This window comes from Ursus arctos, unplaced genomic scaffold, assembly GCF_023065955.2.
Source record: "Ursus arctos isolate Adak ecotype North America unplaced genomic scaffold, UrsArc2.0 scaffold_5, whole genome shotgun sequence".
NCBI lineage: Eukaryota > Metazoa > Chordata > Mammalia > Carnivora > Ursidae > Ursus > Ursus arctos.
Window position 1 is genome coordinate 60,584,607 of NW_026623067.1, and position 16,729 is coordinate 60,601,335.

Consider the following 16,729-nt stretch of genomic DNA (forward strand, 5'->3'; position numbering starts at 1 on the left):
TTTTCATACTCTGCTTGAAACAGCACCCAGAAGAAGCAGCCTATGCCATTCACCATTCAGCATTTCAAGGCAGGTGACAAAGAGGGAATTCTAAATGAAACCCCAGGAAATTTACTCAATTGTGACAGTCCCTATGCTCTTCTCAATCCCTTATACTGAGACAGTAGTAGCACATATGTCCCCAAACCATGGAACTCCTACTCCTACTCTGGAAGTAGCCTGGGTGAGTCATGAGAAGTTCAAAGTTAAAATGAGAGGAACAGAGGTCCTGGCAGCTTTTTGAAGTCTTTTGGTTACCAGTTGTTTGGCACAGGGCTTTTCTGAGCCTCAGATTATCATCTAAGAATGGCGATCTTAATAGCACCTCTTCTTTATGAGGTAATCTTGAAGATTAAATGATTATCCCCATGAAGTATTAAATACAGGTTCTAGCACAAAATAGTACTTTAGTAGGAGTTATCATTGATGATAATGGCTTCATCGTTTAACTTTCAAGGAAGTGAAAGGAGATCTCCCCATTTATGCTTAATGTTGCAAAAATGCTACATTGACGTATCTTTGGCGGGGTCCTGAAGATTTCATGGTGCAGCTGTGATGCTTGCAAAAGTTTTTCTTATGCACTCAGAATCCGTCATTAAGTAACAATTTATGGGGGACCTACTATGTTAAACACATTGCCAGACACAAAGGGATTGATTATAAAGTGGAAGAAGAGATGGCCTTTGCCTTGAGTAATTCGTAATGTCATAAGCATTAGCAGTGGCTATATTTTAAATAGGCTGTAACTAACCCAACTTCTTGGTATCAGTAGTGTTGGAAGCCAACTGCACATATATTCTAATATAGACAGAAGTAAATGTGATGATCTCTTTTTTTAGCAAGCCCAAGTCTAAAATAACCATATATCACTTTTTATTTTAGCTTACTGCCCTTTGTTCCCTATTGTCAGTTTAACCCCCTCCACTACCAGTTGTCAATTTACCTCTCACTCACGCCTCACACATATACTCCAATCATGGGATTATTAGAGCATTTATATATTGTGTGGAAAAACAATGTCTTAAATTTTTAAGCTAATTATTCAAAAGCAGATTGTGTTTTAATATGAATTAGCATAATGCTGTGATTTGTAGTTGATGTAGATTAGAAAATTAGCCTAGTACAGTGGATTTTAACTTGGCCAGATTTTTATTTAAAAAGCAACATTATTATTGATTTCTTAATTTTTAAAGAATTTCTCAAGGCTATGTACTCTTCAGTAATTTGAAGCAAGGCTTGTATAAACCAAACATCCCTTATACACTTTGTACGTGGCATATGAAAGCCAAGTTCTTCATCTCGTTTTACCAGTTCCTTATTCTCCCAGTGTCACAGTCTCCCGAAGATCTTAAGTCTGGGAAAAATTTGATCATCCCATCCTTCTAATTCTCTATCCCCTCAGCAGAGGAGAAAACAGGCCCCAAGAGGTTAGGGGACGTTCTTGGGGTCACACAGTTGCAATGGGGCTAGATCCCCGTGCACAGAGCTCTCTTCACCCCAGACCCCTCGCCCTGGCTGGCAATATTTTCCTCTCCTCTGACCTCCTTTTCCAGGCTGTCACCAAGTCCTGTTACTGCTTCCTCAGCGTGTCTCCTGGTTTCCCTCCTTTCCATCGCTTCCTATCTAATCCAGTCCCTCAGTTCCTCACAATGGAAAAGGCCTGAAAGAGCGCTGTGTCTTGCGGCATCCATCACACAAGATGAATTTTCTCTAATTACTGCTGTCAGCGTGTCACTCCTTTGCTGCGAGGCTGCCAGGAGCTCCCTGCTTCCTGTGGCAGCAGATAACACACTTCTCCTATGCTAGGTCCTCCAGAGCCTGAATTTATATACTCAGCTTCATTTCCTTTCTCGCCCTGAACCCCAGAAGCCCAAAGTCTTCTCTGGGTTTTCTCCATGAGTCAGCCCATGTTTCCCCTATGCCTTTAGTCTCTCTTGCTCCCCAGTTTCTAGTGCTTCTCTGCCTTTGCTTATACTCCATTTTTCTAGGCCAGATCCAGGTCCCATCATCTTTTCAGTGCTTTCCCTGAGTAGTCCAGCACCCTCCTTTATTCCCAGCCTTATTCTGAAGCACTACTGGGTAACATTGGGCATAATAACCTTTCTTATGTGGTTCTGTGGTTTTTTTCCTTGGAATCTCACTGCCTTTTCAATTATATCTAATCCTCTTTGAAGGTAGGGCTTATGTTTCTATTTTTCTCATATATTCCACATTTTACGATGACTAGTAAGTGGCCAGTAAATAGTTTATTAGGGACTCCCTGAGCTTTTAAAAGCTGTTGTCCAGAGCTACAAGCAGTTGAGATGCTTTGAGTGTTCACAGCTTGGATCAGGATCACTTGCTAATATTGCAGAACAGTGTCCTCCTGTGCCAAATGCTGATAGAATCAGCTGCAGATGTGTGAATGGTCTTCGGGCAGGGCCTGGCCATAGAGGTATGGTACTCACACTAATAGTTCATGATTTGCGGGTCAGTGGCAGGGAGGTGGGGGCTCCTTCACTAAACACCTGCACATCTGCCTCTTGGATCTTACAATAGGTAACAGTAGCTTGACAATGGATAGGAATAGCATTATCTTCATAAGTCTGGCAAACTCTCGACACACCAGTGTGAAATGTGAGCTGGCCCGCTCTCGCCTCCCACCGTGTGTCCTTGAGCCCATAATGACCTTGCTGCTCTCTTTTCTACAATATTGGCACAATGTCCTAAGATTTAATCTGATCTCTTTCTGAGATATTTTTTCATAACTCAGTAAATATTGCATTTTTCCCCCCAAAAGTTAAGAATGTTGTAATAAGTTCCTGGTATTGGAAAATGGAATGTATATTAATTGAGGGCAACATTCTGAATTTTTGATGCTACTTTTCCACACCTTTTTAGCTTTTCTGGTAGCCATTTCTGGACTGAGGCAGCTGCAGATTTTACAGTATCTTGGACTATGCTTTCCCCAAGGCATCAGCCCTAAAGTATCTCCTCCACTCTGGGTTCATAAACTTGGAATTATTTTTTTTTCTATAATGTCAGCAGACTAATTCCACCCATACAAAATGGTTTGGCCATTTTCCTCTTTGGCACAAAAGAGAATTGGCAGAGACTCAGACAGATGAAGTTGACAAGCTCTGGCGTGGAAGTGAGTTCAGTGGCTCTGGGCTTTGCATCCCCCTTGCTCATCTCGTATTCTGAATCCTTGCCCACCCAGAAAGTCCTCTCCTCCCATCTCAGACAGCTAAAGATGTTTCAGATCCTGCTCCGTTTGTCAATAATCACCAACACACGTAGCAAGATGCTGTGTCTCTTCATCTACACGAAGTGACCCACCTGGAATCACTTGAAAGTTTTTTTCTCATCCTTCTAGGTGGATGGAAGTCTGCTTAGTTGAAGAATTGCCACCAACCACTGAACTGGAAGAAGGGCTCCGGAATGGAGTTTACCTTGCAAAGTTAGCCAAGTTCTTTGCCCCAAAAATGGTATCAGAGAAAAAGATCTATGATGTGGAACAAACGCGTTACAAGGTAACTGAGATCTAATTGGTTTTGGCTTCCATCTAAAAGTGAAAGTTCAGTATTTCATTTCCTTTCCGTGCTTTTACTCTTAGTGTTCCTACAAGGATTTTGTGAAATGGGGGGAGGGGGTGTCCTTGGTCTTTGAAGCCTGCTAATAATCATTCCTGAGGCAGCAGCAGTTTTAAAAGCAGAACGTTTCTATTTCTGGGCTGAGGCTGAGACACATCTGATTTGTGGGGCTTCCCAGCCCCCTTCCATTATTCCTTCGTGGAGGTCATTTTTATTAGCCCCAGTAAATGTAAAAATGAGGGCATTCTACCCTCCTTTTTCTTCCACCACCGATGCAGTTTATTACTCCCTTTGTTCTCCTCAAGAAGTAAAGTACCCAGCTGGGACTTGAACTTGTGGCCCCAAAGAGTGAGGGCCAATGTGATCAAATGAGTAGTATCATTAAATAGCCAGGTGGGAATTCTGTTCCACTGAAGCTTTAAAACAAAATAAGACTTATTTTTTTTTATGCAACTTGTTTTAATTATTTTATGGCTAATTTGGGAGGACACATGGGGAGAAAGAAAACAAGACCAAAATAAACAACAATCTTGACTTGACTTTAAAAATGATTATTTTAGAGACGCATGTCTAAGTATTTACAGATAAAGTGATATATCTAGGATTTGCTTGGAAATAATCAGGAGGAGGATGGAGAGAGATTTGAGACTGGCCGTGAGTTCATAATTATTGAGGTTAGGTGATGGGTACATAGGAGTTCATTATACTGTTTCATCAACTTTATGTTTGACATTTTTCATTAAGAAATGAAAGAGGAATGAAAGAGGAAAAGGCAAGAACCAACCTAAAAGACTCCTCCATTAGATGTGTCTTTGAAAGGGACTTTTTAAATGTGTGGTGTTCTCTTCTGGAGTAAGTCTTTTTTTATGCACTTTGGGCCAGGATTTCTAAACCTCCCTTGAAATGTGATTCTTTATATTCTTTTTTTTTTTTTTAAAGATTTTATTTATTTATTCGACAGGATAGAGACAGCCAGCGAGAGAGGGAACACAAGCAGGGGGAGTGGGAGAGGAAGAAGCAGGCTCATAGCAGAGGAGCCTGATGTGGGGCTCGATCCCAGAACGCTGGGATCACGCCCTGAGCCGAAGGCAGACGCTTAACCACTGTGCCACCCAGGCGCCCCTGATTCTTTATATTCTTAATTTATTATACAGTTGACCCTTGACCAATAAGCAAAATTTATTTTTTAAAATGTGTATATTTAGGGCCACCTGGATAACTCAGTTGGTTAAGTATCTGCCTTCGGCTGAGGTCGTGATCCCGGAGTACCGGGATGGAGCCCCACGTCAGGCTTCCTGCTCAGTGGGGAGTCTGCTTCTCCCTCTCCCTCTCCCCCTGCTTGTGTTTTCTCTCTCTCTCTCTCTCTCTCTCTCTCTCAAATGAATAAATAAAATCTTTTTAAAAATAAAATGTATATTTAATTCAGAGCAAATGATTGAATAATCATTTAGGCTAACCATAAATAAGAGGAATTGAGACATCATTTATGAGTCTGTTTTCATATTCTCGTCTTAAAGATAACTGAGCAAAAGTTTCTGCCTTGGATAATGGTAGGAATAAAAGTGTTTGTGTTTGTTAAAGTACTTTTGAGTTGATCAAGTCATATGTTCTCCCTAGAGTCTTAGCTCATTATGCTAGCTTTTCACAAGACTTAGTAAAGTCTTAGTAAAGTCAGTGATCGAGTCAGGCAAAATTATTTAATTTTGAAAAATATTTTAGTTCAGAAAAGAAAAGAAAAAAATTATTTATATCTCTACAACACAAAATAAATTAATTTGTCCACATTTTGCAGCCCGATTTTTCTTTCTTCGTTGCTTCTATAATGGTTATTACCATGCTCTGGCCCTATTTCTACTAAGAGCCATGTAGATTTGATGACAGAGTTCAAGAGTAGTTGGGCTGGGCCCCAGTCCGTCTGGAAAGGGGGTTGTGGGTATTTTGTTTTGACATTGCGGGAGATGAGAATCAGGCCAGCGAGAGCGTCAGTGGATGGTGAGCCTCCAAGTAGAGGGTGGGCTACCTCTTTTCTCTTCTTGGCACATCATACACCTTTGAATAGAAGTGTCTCCAGTTCAGCTGTGGACCCTCTCATGGCAACTCAAACAGGCGCCATTTCCTCCTGGCATCAGAGAGCCTACCGTTAGAATGAATAACAACTTCTCTTTGGGGTGGAGACGGGAAATATTTCCAGCCTCCTGTTACAAAATAAAATACCCATGGAGCCCAGGCAGGTGATGACATTCCTGAACAAAACACTGAGACGGAAGTATTGTGTTTGCCACCCCTGCCCATCAGGTCCCGGAGGACGGATATACAGAAGAAGGGATGATGCTAGGAGAAGGGTGGAGAGAAGGGGGGTGTAGCGGGGGGAGGGGGGTAGTTCCAGCTATGACGTGGGAAAGAGTACGGGACCAATGGAAACTACCTCTCTCTTCACGGGACAAAAGAGCCTTTTCCCTCTTTTACTAAATTTCTGAGAATACCTAATGTCGTTGAAAGACAATTTTTAGTGAATTGCTGTTGTAATCAGAAAATTTTAGGGCCATTTCATTCATTTTACAAAATTGAAAGGAGTCAGACATTAGTGAACAGGAGACTTAGCTTCCTGTTCTTAGGTTCCTTAGGACTAAAGCCTGTCCTGTGTTCCTTTACAAGGAACTGCAGCAAAGACGTTGAGACACAAGGCAATGCTAGCTAGCCCAGCCCTAGCCCCTGGATACACCATCTGGCAACCATGAGTTCAGTGAGCATGGGCTCTGACAGCAGGTCTGCTTAAACTGCAGCCATAAAACATGACCTGCCTGTTACGCCACGTGTCTCTGAGGCAAGAGCTCTGTCCCTGAACTCTGAAGGCCTCAGTTTGGGCACCAATGGCTCTGAGTTAAGCAGATGAAAAGCTTTCAATGCCTTTCTCATCCTGTTGTCTGCCAGCTTAAGTACAACCCTGGTCCTTCATGAATTTAAGGTCAGAAAAATGGCCTAGATATTAGAGTTAAACCTTCTAATGATGAATATCCTTTCCGTGGCCACCTCCACCACCCACTCCAGGTCCCAGTTCTGGGACCGTGTGGCCATGCCATGTGTGCTCTGGCTCCTGATACTGTCCCTCTTGGATACATCATGGTGTGCTGTAAAGATAGCCTTGTCCTGAAAGCACGAACCGTGTATGTCGTCTTTGCACTGTCCTCAGTGAATGGTGAAGGATGTAGCCCATGATAGATGCTAGGGAAATAGCTGTTGGGTAAAAAAAACGGATGACAGTAGTTTCAAACAAGCCAAGACTATTTGATTCTTGGGGTGCTTCGAGTCTGACACTCTTCCTCCTAGTGTGATGCTAAAACCTCCTGCAGGACCACTCAATGGGTGTGTGTAAAAATGTGGGCTCGTGAGCCCGCCCCCCTCAGACTACTGAGTCAGGCAGAATCTCTTGGCCAGGGACCCAGGAAGCTACACTCTTACTAATCACCCCAGGTGATTCTTTTCTTATGTATTACTTGGGTTTGACATAATCAACCATTATCTAATGGTAGATAAATACTATAATAAATTTTAATAAAATTATAGAGACAGAAGATAAAGTTTTACTGTGATAGAAATACATACAGGGTAGGATTCATTTATCCATACAGCGCTTATCAACACCTGCCACGTGCCAGGCACTGTTGTGTGCGCTCAAGGCAGAGTGGTGAGCAAGGCAGACATGATTTCATGGCAGTTAGAGTTGGGCAGACAGACTATAAGTAAATAAATAGTTGTGGGTTGTGAGTGTATGAAGGAAGAAATTAAAGCCAGTGTTATTGATAGCAATGGACAGAAGATGAGCTTCTCTGAGGAAACATTTACCTCTGAGACAGGAAGAATGCGAAGAAAATCATCCATGTGCAGCTTTAAGGGTGGGGTACTCCTACTGGGAGGACAGTCTGGAGACAAGGAGCCTGTTTTTGAGAGCCTTGAGGAAGAAAAGAGCTTGGACAGACAGGGTGGCTGAAAGCCTGTGGTGAGGGACAGTAGTGAAAAATGAGACCAGGATGGGAGATATGTGACTTCATCATAAGTAATTACAGAGGAAGCCATTGAAATGTAAAACAGAGGCATCATGGCTTTACAAAGATGCTATGTGGAGAGTAATTAGAGGATGAGGGTGGAGGCAGTCCCGTGAGGGGAAAACTCAGCCCAGGTGACAGGTAACAATGGCCTGAATAGCCAAGAAGTAAATGGATTCAAGAGGGAAAACAGCCTGGAGAGGGATTAGAAATGGGTAGAGGGCCATGAAGAGACGATGGCTGGGTGGACAGTGGGACGTGACCAAGGAGAGAACGTCAAGTCTAAAGGGAGTGCAGTGTCGAAAAGGCCGAGGCTTCCATGGTGGAGGCTTGAAAGATGAGTGTGTGTTCCCAAGGTGGTTAAGATGGGCAAGAGAAAGAGGAGAAGGGAGGAAGAAGGGCATTCCTTGAGCCTGATGAAGCTCAAGAACAGAAAACAGCATCTTCCCAGACAGTACATTGGTAACTGTGGGCTTAGAGGGGATGTTGACTCTTTAGGTGAGTCTTAGATAGGGAGAGCATCTACGGTGGTTAGTAGTGTGAGCTGTAGAATCAAAGTACTTCAGAGGCTGGCTTCCTCGCTAACTTCACCTCTGTGAGCCTGTTTCCTCACCTGTAAACCTGAGAAGTAAGAATAATAATAATAATAATAATAATAATAGTATCAACCTTTGTAGAGATATTGTGAGGAAAAAATGTGATCATCCGTGCAAAGCATTGGCACAATGCCTGATAGAGGTGAGTGAGCTATGAAGGTTAGAGGTGTGGTTGTGAGGCTCTGTGAGCAGTGAATCGAGTAGATTATTTATTTGGACTTGGAGTCAGGAGTCCTACAACCTAGTCTTGACCCTGAACTTAACCAGTCAAAGCAATTCAAGTATCTTAAATACTTGGACCCTGCTGTCAGTTCCATCCTCTACAGAGCATTTAAGCAAATCAGAATAATTATTGGCTTCTGAGCTACCTTATTGTTCCAAAGAGCTTTGAGTCTCTTGCGTCAGAAGTTACCATCCAGAGAAGACTTCAATAATTCCTCATCTGTTCAGTCTAAGCTAGAATAACCTTATTTGCTAGTGAAATAGCAGAAGAAAATCAGCATGTACTTTCTAGTCCAATAGCTGGAAGAAGTTAGGTGGACGGACATGAACAACCCCTGCCTAGATAAGACGATAGACATGCCACCTCATCTAGTATGAGTACGTAGGACTGGTGAAAAAAAATTGACAAGGTGGAAGTGGTTATCATGGACTAAGATTATTTTGGACTAAGATATAAGAATGTTTAGAAGACTCTTTTTGTCCTAATTGAAGTAAATAAATTGAAGATATTAACGCACATCACACACTGAGCTTTCTTAAGTATGTACAACATAGGCTTCTGAAGTCAGCATTCCTCAGATGTTTAAAATGGACAAAGGAGGGGCGCCTGGGTGGCACAGCGGTTAAGCGTCTGCCTTCAGCTCAGGGCGTGATCCCGGCGTTATGGGATCGAGCCCCACATCAGGCTCCTCTGCTAGGAGCCTGCTTCTTCCTCTCCCACTCCCCCTGCTTGTGTTCCCTCTCTCGTTGGCTGTCTCTATCTCTGTCAAATAAATAAATAAAATCTTTAAAAAAAATAAATAAAATGGACAAAGGATTTGAAATCTGTCATTTCGTTTACTGCAGAAATAGGACTGAAATAACCTCCCTTTCCTTCAGTGCCTCGTACATGAAGCACTAAACCTTTTTCTGACCTTAAGTGGATAAAAGTTGCAAGCCTGGTCTTACAGCGTATAATGATTATAATAGCTAATATTTATTGCCTTCTTAGGTGCTCTTTGCAATTAACTGCTTTATGTGTATTCTTAATTCATCTCAACTGAAAGAAGCATACTATATACTCATTTTATGGCTGAGGAACCAAGATTCAAAGAGATAGGTAACTTTCCAGAGGTTACCTAGCTAATAAGACCACTAAATGGGTGGAGTTGTCTGTTTCATGATTTGGATGGTTGAAGCCCATCAGGCGAAGACTGCCCAGAAACCAACCTTCAAACAAGGGCCCAACAAAATTAAATTTATTTAACTTGTGTGGCAAGAAAAAAGTACATCCCCATGAGACTATGAGCAGGAGAGAATAAGGGCTTAGTGTAGAGTTGGGCTTGTACTGGTGACTCTAATATGGATTAGGGAAGCAAGGACCAGTTATCTTTGGGGAGTTGTCAGGAAGCAGAGTCAATGTGGTGTTTCAGTAATTTTTATCTAGGAGATGAAGAGATAGATAAGGGACGAGACTGTCATCCATCAAAACAGTTGCTCATCTTAGAACAGCGGGACATTTGGTTACTTTGTGGTGCCTAGGGTCCTTTTCTCTCTCTTGCTGTGATTGTGGATTGTTTCCATCTTGTGCCTCCATGGTCACAGAGTGGCTGTGTCTGAGAATTGTTTGTATTCTGTAGAAGTTGTTTACTCTGAGTCACCCTCAGACAGTACCGCCTGGCTCTTGATTCTCTGGGCTCCCTCCTCCTCCCTCTCTCTCTCCCCTTTGCTCTTCTTCCCTCTCCTTCCTCTTTCCCTCCCCTTCCCTCTCCCCCACTCTTTCCTCCCTCTATTGATTTCAAGTAAGGGCTGATTTTTTTCCATCCAAAGAATAATCCCACCATCATTAGGTCCTGTGATCTGTCCCTGGGGAATGTTAGCACAAGGAAGGTTTTCAGATTCAGAGAGACCTCATCTTGAATCTCAGCTCAACCATTTAACACCTCTTTAACCTTAGGCAAATTTGTTGATCTTTTTGGCCTAGGTTTCTTCATCTCTAAAAAAATGGGAAATGATAATTGCCTTGCAGACTGTTTTGAAAATCAGAGATAATTTACATACAGTGCTTGACACACAGAGTTCAGTCTGACCACTATTAAAAAGGCATAAACATTTGTCTAATGTTAATTTGATTTATACTTTATAAAGTATAAGTCTAACAGCAACAAACGTATTTTCTGTTACATAAACTATTTGATTGTGGAAGGTCACAGAAGATGGGAAGAGCCAGGCTTTCTGAATGTGATTTTCTACTCTTGAATATTATATAATGAAACTTGCCATAATTGCTGTTTTACATATATTAAAATTTAAAAAATACATAACATTATGCTACTCATTTAACTAATTAAAAATACAAGGTAGCATTAAGGCTCTCAACATTTCGTACCTAATAAAACTTGATGCGATACAGGAAAGGTTACCACAGTTACAGACTGGGCAGGGAAAAAATGACGGCCGAGGAAGGCTGTAAAGAAGAATGGAAGATATAGAAAGCCTGCTGTCATTGTACGTGTAGAAAAAGGTCTTGTAAAACATTTCCACTGAAGGTTTACTTTTTACACAGGCAAAAATTGGGATTAAATGATAGGAGAATGAAATACTGAAATTACCCCTGAACTGTGGGGTGGTTTTTGTTTCCATCTTTGTTTTTTTTCCTACGTATTTTTCTACATTTTCCAGGTTTTCTACAGAAATCCTATTCATGATCAGAAAAAAAGGTTTTGGCAGAACCAGAAACCAGGAAAAAGGCATTTAGTCTTCTAAAAATCCTGTTTTTCCTGAAGTTGCTAGGTTTCTCAGCCATAGTTGCCAAAATCTTGACACCGTGTGTGTGTATCTGTGCGTGCGTGCGTGTGCACACGCGTCTCACAAAACATCCTTAGGCATGTGCTAGACATTAAATGGTCTTTGAAATTCTGGTGCAGAATTACCTCAAATATGTGAACTGTGGAAACCGGAATGGTCCATTACAAACAGTGCTGCTGAGATAGCCCAGTCTTCTTCATTGTGTCTCCAGTTGTTTTATGATTTAATAATGCTATTTTAAGAGAAATACAATTGGAAAACAGCCTGCTAATGAAAAAAAGTTGCTACAAATGACTCACTTTTCGTGTGGTCCCTTCTTCCCCCCCCCCCCTCCCCACCCCCACACTAGAAGTCCGGCCTTCATTTTCGACACACAGATAATACGGTCCAGTGGTTAAGAGCAATGGAGTCTATTGGTCTACCCAAGGTAAGCCTGAACTGGGAAGCCAAAAGGGGTCATGCGAACACCTCATTATGAAAAAAGATTGGGCATACTGGGATATGTTAATGTGGCAGATGGCCCGATTGCCTCAGGCACGACAAATGTGAGGACTACACAGAAATATGGAAAGGCCTGTACAAAGTAATATATGGCAGGAACTCAGAATGAAGTATGGAGAACAGCTAAGTTAATGCCCTGTATAAATTCACAAGGTCACAACAAGCTTCAGCTGGTAGATAGTTAATTTAAAATAGCCACCTCCTTTTTTACTTCAGTTTCTGTATTATACTACCATATATTGTATCACTGTACATTATAATGACAAAGGCATTTATAAAGTATTATTATAGATCATATTATCACTTTGAATGTTAAAAGCTAGAGGGTTCTAGCCTTTCCTCTTGAAATAGCTGTCCCAAATAAAACTCAGCAAATATTCAGAGCTTGTTAAATTGAAAGAGCGGGCACACTTAAGCCTGAGAGACAAATAGACAAGTAGAGGAAATGAGGAAATAATTACATTTGTTAGAAATTGTAGAGTGATTTCTTAAACGTCTTCTTTTGAAATAATTTTAGATTCACAGGAAGTTGCAAGAATAGTACATCTGTGCTTATTCTTCATTCAGCTTCCCCCAGTGGTGACATCTCGTAACTGTGGTAAAATAAATTGACGTTGGTGTGTTACTATTAAGGCTACAGACCTTAACTTAGTTTTCACCATTTTTATATGCAATGATTTGCATGTGTGTTTCTGTGCAGTTTTATGCCATGAATGTATTTGACCACCACCACAGTTAAGATACAGATACCACAGAGGAGTAGGCCTTGACATCGCATCCTTTCCTAGCCCTGTCCCCTGGCAGCCACTAATCTGTCCTCCATCTCTATGGTTTTATCATTTTGAGAATGTTAAAGAAGTGGAATCATACAGTAAGGAATCTTTAGAGATTGACTTTCTTCCACTAAGCATGATGCCCTCGAGACCAGTCAGGTTTTTGTAGGTATCGTAGTTCACTCCTCTCTGGAGCTTATTAGGTACAGCTATTTTGAAGAAATGATATCGAGTGGTCCAGCCTGAAAGCAAGGGGACAGGCTACTGATGTAAGACCTGTGTTGGTGGTGGTATTGTTAATCCGGGTTTGAATTAACAACCGCACCACAACAAAAACAGAGGATTCCTTAATATAAATTATAAATGCCTATTTTCAATCTACTTGAGGTTATACTTGATTTAGTTCGCTTCTTTTATTTCAAAATAGTCAATATTGATTTCTTCTTCCATTTTTAATGAAATTACTTTCCCTTCTCCTAAAATGCCCAGAACATTAAATGCTGTTCCCATCTGGGCACTAGTTAAAATATAGAATTCATATTTCTGGGTTGTCATTCAGCAAGTACTGACTGGGTAGTAGGCAGATTAATAACGAAAGAAAAAAATTCAAATAGAATTTTTCTGTATGAGTCAACATACTTTAAATTAGGATAATTTTGTTTCATAGATTTGACTTAAACCTTTTCAAATTTTGTGTGTTGGGCCAGGTTTTCCTTAATTTTAAGCCAAATAAGTGATCCATAGAGCAGATGCTGTTTTAACACTGATTTTTGTGAAGTGATTGATACATTACATTGCAGGGATGAGACAGCAATAGTGTGCTGAATTGACGGATGTATTTGACGACTACTAATGTCTTCACTTAACCAATATTAAGTGCCTACTCCGTGCTCAGCATCGTGTTAACGCTGAGGATACAGTGATGAATAAAATGTTCTGGACAACTCTGTGAATTGATCGCATCTTATTGCCATAAGAAGACCTATTCATAAAGAGTTTGCAAAAGAAATGAAGCAATATTTATATAAGTACACATTTCCGTATGGAGAGATAGAAAGAAATATAGAAAGTTGTTGAAAAGGAGTGGGGAGCTGTAGGGTTCTTCTGCTTCCCCAGTAGACCTTGAAACCTGGTCCTGTTCTTCCGAACTGGGAATCCTCTTCCGATCGAGGCTGTAACAGCAAATGTGTTGAGGGAAAGTTGAAAAGACCCTCGAAGTTTCCTAGGCTGCGGTCGTTTCTTTAAGTGCTCAGGGGCTACACATTGTGGCTGAGGAAACTTCGCTGCTTTCTTCTCTCAGCTTTTTTCAACATCCAATAGAAAATTGCACTTGAGTATCAAGTGCTACCATATGATAGAGGATATAATTTTAGTTTTTATGGCAACTTTGATAAAAGAACTACTGAAAGCCAGCAATGCCAGTATGCTTATCTTTTTCTTAGAAGCTTCAAGCCTAATTATTCATTTTTTGGTGCTTAGGAACAGAGAGGTTTGGTGCCCTATCCTGAAATCTGTTTCTTATCAAGCTTTTAGTTTCAGGCTTAAAAGTGGTATAAATGTGTATTAGAAGCCTCAATGTTGAAACTTACTAGTTAAGTAGCACCATATTTAGGTGTTTATCCAAAAAAGTAATCAGGTGTTCAGAAATGCAGGGATGTTCATTGCAGTGATTTGTAATAGGGACAAATTTAATAGGGACAAATGGGGGGGAGTTCAGCCTTGGAGAACTGGCTTAAATTATCGTTCAAAAAGATAAAAGAATCACAAACATCTATTAGAAATAATGTTCTAATAGAATAATGAAGGGGATGGACAACAGTCATGTTCTATAGTACTACAGTAATACCGTACTGTAGTGTTACTGGGGTTACAGTATTACATACAGACATACAAAAGGCAGAGGCACATATTGAAAAAACCTTGGAAGAAAATATACCAAAATGCTAGTGGAAACAACCTAGGAAGTGAGATTATAGGTAATGTTTCTTTCATACCTCATTTACTTTCCAGATTTTATTTGGTAAAATGTGTTCCATCCAGCGGGAAATGACATCAGTGTGTGTTGTGTGTGCATACCTGTTTACACAAGTGCGACGCTAGGTGTTTAACGTTATAGTAAAACACTGTAAGCTGGACACCCTTCTCAGGCTAGAGTACCTGTAGGCAGTCACAGGAATGACCCTGTACAGAGAGCAGAGCCTGACTGGGCTTGCCACGAGTGAAGTGGAATTGCCACCTAGCCCTGTGGATGCAGCCTCCTTGCAGTGGCCGCCTGGGAATCCCCCCCTCCTGAGCCCCCTAGGAGGTGTGCTGTCAGGGGACCAGACGCACCGATGGGTCTGCCTGTAGAGTGAAAGAGAGCAACAACGGAGAGGGGTTCCTCTACGTTTAAATAAGTACAGCAAAGACAATCAAAGTAGCATCATTTGGGAGATTTAAAATAACTGTGCAAAGCAAAACATAAGAAAACATGTTGTTTCTTTTGTTTTCCAGATATTTTATCCAGAAACAACAGATGTCTATGACCGGAAAAATATACCGCGAATGATATACTGCATTCACGCGTTGAGGTGGGGAAAAAGACACAGCTAAGAGTCGAAGAAGTAGATGTCAATGCACCTGTAGTTTCTCTTTTAGAAGAGGGATCTTAAGTTACTTAAATAATCTGGAGAACTTTAACTGCATTGTGTTGTTTTGAATTTGGCACAAGTTTTTTAAATTGTCACGTAAATATGGTCCTTGAACTGGGAAAATATTTTTTTGATTTTTTAAATCTAATTCAAAACAGAATACCAGAAAATGAATGAAAGACCTGTAAGTGTAACGAGAAGATGTAAGTTGAAACTTCTAGGGATCTCAGGGAATAGCCAAAATACATCAAATGGGCAGCTTTGATGGTCATTTTAATTTTGATACTCTTAAGTTATCATTTTGCTTCAATTCTTATTATAAACTAATGAAGTCCAATATAAGGATAGTTTCTTTTGACTTTGCTCAATAGAACTTGCACTGTAAGGGTAAAGAAGAAACATAAGAGGGGCGCCTGGGTGGCTCAGTCGTTGGGCGTCTGCCTTCGGCTCAGGGCGTGATCCCAACGTTCTGGGATCGAGCCCCGCATCAGGCTCCTCCGCTGGGAGCCTGCTTCTTCCTCTCCCACTCCCCCTGCTTGTGTTCCCTCTCTCGCTGGCTATCTCTCTCTGTCTAATAAATAAATAAATCTTTAAAAAAAAAAAAGAAACATAAGAGTTGCTTTGAGTTAGTCAAATCGAGATATGTTCATTTTTTTTTTTTTTAAAGAAGGAGAGGAGGAAGGGCAGAGGGAAAGAGAGAGAGAGAGAGAATCTTAAGCGGACTTCATGACCAGCATGGAGCCAGCCTCGGGGCTGAATCTTACAACCCTGAGATCATGACCTGAACCAAAATCAAGAGTCGGACCTTAACCAACTGAGCCACCCAGGCGCCCCAAGATACTATCGTTCGTTAATTTAAAGCAATTGTTTGATAACTTAATTTTTGAAAACGCTTAAATTGTGCTAGTTCACAGATCATTTTTTATCTTACTCGCCTGGAAGAAACGTTATTTTTAGATGGTAAAAAGATGATTCTAAAAATCCGGTTTATGGCTGTCATCTTGCATTCATGCAGGTAATGGCTGGAAGACTTCATGTCTAATTAAATTTTAAATTTCTTCTAGAACATCTGCCTTATGTTTATATCACTAGAAGTCATTTTCCTGGCAGAGTCTTCTGAGTAGAGGTTTATATTAACTTCTTCCTGGCTCTTTTCCTCTCCAAAGGAAAAGGTTTCTACAATAATTCATTGCACTGCGGCCTACTAGAAAAGAATTTTGATTATGTCATATAATTTGACTTTTCCCCCTGATGGGTACTTATGAGATTTCTTTGGAAGATGGCAGTTGCTAGAAATACCAAATGTAGGCGCCTTACTGCGATTTCTTTTTATTCTAGTAATTTAGAATGGGTTTGAGGGCGGGATCACTTCTCTGCCTGCCTCCTCATGTGTGGCTAGTATATCATAATGCCAGCAGCGTTTCTAAAAGCTTTCTGTGCAAAAGTGCTTGTCTCGAGGAATATTTTCAAATGTGTTGCCCAACATTCCTTGTCAAATATTTTTCAGAGCTTAGAATGTTCACTTAACACTACACCTAGTACTGCTTTTGTGACCTGCTAAGCCAG

At 40.9% G+C, this 16,729-nt stretch overlaps 1 protein-coding gene across 1 annotated transcript in view; it reads left to right on the forward strand.

The window, feature by feature from the left end:
• Positions 1-16,729, forward strand: part of IQGAP2 (IQ motif containing GTPase activating protein 2) — a 273,778-nt gene that overhangs the window by 135,505 nt on the left and 121,544 nt on the right. Inside the window, exons 3-5 of the mRNA XM_026498758.4 lie at positions 3,395-3,551; positions 11,609-11,686; positions 15,027-15,103. Coding sequence (XP_026354543.3) covers positions 3,395-3,551; positions 11,609-11,686; positions 15,027-15,103 — 312 coding nt within the window. The remainder of the gene's footprint in view (positions 1-3,394; positions 3,552-11,608; positions 11,687-15,026; positions 15,104-16,729) is intronic.